Below are 3,116 nucleotides of genomic sequence, written 5' to 3' on the forward strand. Positions count from 1 at the left end.
TCCGGTACATTGTCATTTCCTGTCATTTCTAGTGACTGCTGACTTGACTCGTCCTTTTTCTCAGACGTTGCACTTGTTTGGCATACATGACCGCATGCCTAATCACTGGAGTCATCTGATTGCTTTTTTGGCATATCGATGTTCCTCAGTTCAATTTCTAAGTCATGTAATGTACTTTCTAATGTTTTTAATTCGTCGAAGGGGAAATACACCTTTGGTATAGATCTTAGAACAACTTTTTTATATGAGGCATTTTCCTTAGGAGCCAGCCGGAAGGTTTCTTGTTTCTCCTGGAATTCTCCAATGGCGTCCTGAATAATCTTGATCCATTCGTCACGATCCCGCTCACAGCTGGCCTGAAGCTCCAGAGTCCTCTCCTTCCCAGAGACCTGGAAGGTGTAGGGGTGATCTTCATTGGTGGTCTGATGAACCTGCATGCCGTCCACATCGACCTTGCAGCGGACGGTGAATCTCTGCCCCACCAGGCTGAACCTCGGACGGCAGCACAGCAGAAAGTTGCTGAACATGAAAAGGTGTCTTTCCATTGCTAACGTGTTCCTGGCAGCAAGTTTGCGCAGACGGCCTTCTTTGAGGAACTGGTTGGTGGGGTTGACCACCTCCTCCTCTCCGACCATCTTGTAGATCTCCAGCTGCCGTTTCTGGCTCTCAGCTTTCTGAATGGCGCTGTTTGAGTGAGTCGCTGCCATGGAAATGACCTGCAAGGATTTCTGGGAAAACTGATAGTCTGGGTGGTCTTCTGGAAGCTTCTTCAGGTAGTCCTTCAGGAGCATCTCGTAACGAGGAACCCTCTGGACCGGTTCCAGCATGTGGTCCTGCAGGGTGAGTCTTCCACACACTTCCTGACTCTGCACATCATTGATGATGCTCCTAAAGGCGGAGGATCGCTCAGTCCAGGTCTTCAGCAGCTCCATGGCGCCGTCAAAGTTCCTGACGTAGTCGGCGTACATCCTCAGGAAGGGAGCATACTGCAGGAGAGCTTTCCCCAGACCGGGACCCTCCTGCCAGCGGCAGATGCAGCTCTCCAGGTCAGGCAGAAGAAACTGACAGTGGAAGGAATAAATGGATGAAATGTTGGAGAAGATATTTCTGATGACTTCTGGAGGAAACGAGCCTCTTTCTGCTTCTTCTGTGAGTCGCAAGCAGAAGACCTGGTCAAGCAGGTGCAGACGAGCCACATAAGCCCTCTCCGTCTGCAGGAGTTCGTTGGCGATTAGGAACAGCTTACTTTCCGTTTCCTCTTCCTTTGCTTCTCCTTTGCTCCTCCTCCAGGGTCGTGGCACCTTGGGTACCGCTCCTAATCTTGCTCTTTCTTGTGAGGAGAGTGTGTTATTACTTTCCCACCTGAGCATTCTAGGTGAACTTTGCCTGTTCTCCTTGACACATGAGCTATCGTCCCCTGGAGAGTTTTTGTCTCCTTGCCTAACGTCTGTGCAGTCAGCAGAGGCTGCGGTTGCAGGTGGGGTCTGAAATAAGCAAGGCTCTTCTGAAGGTTCGTGACTAATTTTGTCTTCGTCACCTTCAAAAGAACTTAGGTCAGTTTCAAATAAGTTTGCTGCAACAGCTTTTTCCAAAAGCAGTGCTTCGTATTTTGAAAATTCTTTTTCAAACCATTTGTACATTTTTCCAAAATCTTGAGGGGGAGTTTCTCTTGGGAATGTTATTTTGTTTAAAATCTTCTGAGGGCCACAGAACCATTCTTTTCTCAATTCTGCTATATCTTCATATAGCTTATTATGAAACTCCCTCTTGACTAAATCATCCATGTCTTCAGAAGATTTAATGGCTAGTTTTAATATTTTGCAGCATTCTATTTTTTGCTCACTTATTTTAAGGTGTTTTTCAAGTTCAGCCTTCATTCTGGCATACTCTGAAACGAACTCCTGGGGAGTCGCCGTGATCTTTTCCTGATCCATCTCTGTCTTTCTGCTGTCTGGTTTCTGTTAAAATGTCTTTCCAGATGTTAGACTTTTGTCTAGTCAGTAGTTTATATTGACCCATTTCTGTGAGGCTTCAAGAGAAAAAATGTTGGTCAGAATGTTGTCATAATGTGTCAGACTGCATCATCTGACACACTAATCATCATTCTGTCTGATAAAATGTTGTCATAAAAGGTAAAAATGACGTTTTTCTTTGATCTGACGATGTGTCAGATGACGTCACTGGAAGAGCCGGTACACTTCCGGCTCCTGCGGGAACAGCTGCCTGATCCCCTTTCCCTAATCACGTGCAGGTATATTACGCCACTTCCTCCTTGCCGCCAACATTTGCGACGGTGGAGAGTTTTGGATTTGATTTCCGACAGTCGGGTGATCGGGTAGCCGAAACAGAGATCCGACAACTGTATATTTAACAGCTGATCCATCGTGTCGCCACAGTCGCTACTATTCCATAAACCGTATTCCAGAAAAATCCATTCTTCTCTCAGGAACGGATCACCTCCTTCAACAGAGTCATCACGTTCAAAGGATGACATGCAGTTACAAGCTGAAAGGTAAATACGACTTAGTTTAAGTCCTTGATATTTGTGCTTCGTTGCTATTTTTACACAGTTCATACATTTCATAAATACAACGTTATCATATTTGTTTACATAAAGACCCAAAAACTTGTTTTGTATGTTAGTTTTAGTATGTTCTTGTAGAATTTTCCTGATGATCATGGAGGACATAAGAAGAAATGAGGATTAAAATCGTGTTTTTTAACATTTAATGATTGAAATAGTTGTGAATCAAGAGCAAATAAAAACATGTTTGTAAAAATGTTGTAGTTATGTAAAATCTACAAGTTCTACAGACACATTTCTGTACTGCCACAGTAAATGTTAAAGTTGTTGATGGTTTCATAATTGCTGAGGCAGGAGAAATAATATTACCTTTAGTTTGTAATTACCATTTAATCTAAATTTTAATTATTTTCTCTATGATAAATATGATAAAAACATGAAATTCTCTGTTTTTAGATGAAATATGTCCTGGACCAAAACCGTCCTCCAGGAGAGCTCATAGTAAAGGAGGATGATATCTGCTCAACCTGTGAAGACTTTTGGATCCTGAATATGACACAATGGATGGAATCCTCCGTAAGTATTCTTAGTC

At 43.3% G+C, this 3,116-nt stretch overlaps 1 protein-coding gene and 1 long non-coding RNA gene across 2 annotated transcripts; one reads left to right on the forward strand and one right to left on the reverse strand.

Annotated features, from left to right (window-relative positions):
* Positions 1-6: 6 nt before the first annotated feature.
* On the reverse strand, positions 7-2,206 carry LOC112153061 (FYVE, RhoGEF and PH domain-containing protein 4-like). The gene is made up of 2 exons (XM_024282949.2): positions 1,472-2,206; positions 7-1,339 (listed from the first exon to the last, which is right to left on the reverse strand). The coding sequence occupies exons 1-2, from the start codon at positions 1,932-1,934 to the stop codon at positions 99-101; spliced, it is 1,704 nt and encodes a 567-aa protein (XP_024138717.1). The 5' UTR covers positions 1,935-2,206; the 3' UTR covers positions 7-98.
* Positions 2,207-2,264: 58 nt separating this feature from the next.
* Positions 2,265-3,101, forward strand: LOC112153062. Its single transcript, XR_002920437.2, has 2 exons — positions 2,265-2,512; positions 2,981-3,101. It is a non-coding gene; the product is annotated as an uncharacterized LOC112153062 (long non-coding RNA).
* Positions 3,102-3,116: the final 15 nt, after the last annotated feature.

Source organism: Oryzias melastigma, linkage group LG10, assembly GCF_002922805.2.
Source record: "Oryzias melastigma strain HK-1 linkage group LG10, ASM292280v2, whole genome shotgun sequence".
Classification (NCBI taxonomy): Eukaryota; Metazoa; Chordata; class Actinopteri; order Beloniformes; family Adrianichthyidae; genus Oryzias; species Oryzias melastigma.

Bases quoted from the DNA above. Each gene is read 5' to 3' on its own strand.
- LOC112153061 (XM_024282949.2), bottom strand. From the start codon at position 1,934: ATGGATCAGGAAAAGATCACGGCGACTCCCCAGGAGTTCGTTTCAGAG. The intron at 1,340-1,471 runs CCGCAGCCTCTG...ATAACACACTCT, and splicing joins ATTTCAGACCCCACCTGCAA to CCTCACAAGAAAGAGCAAGA.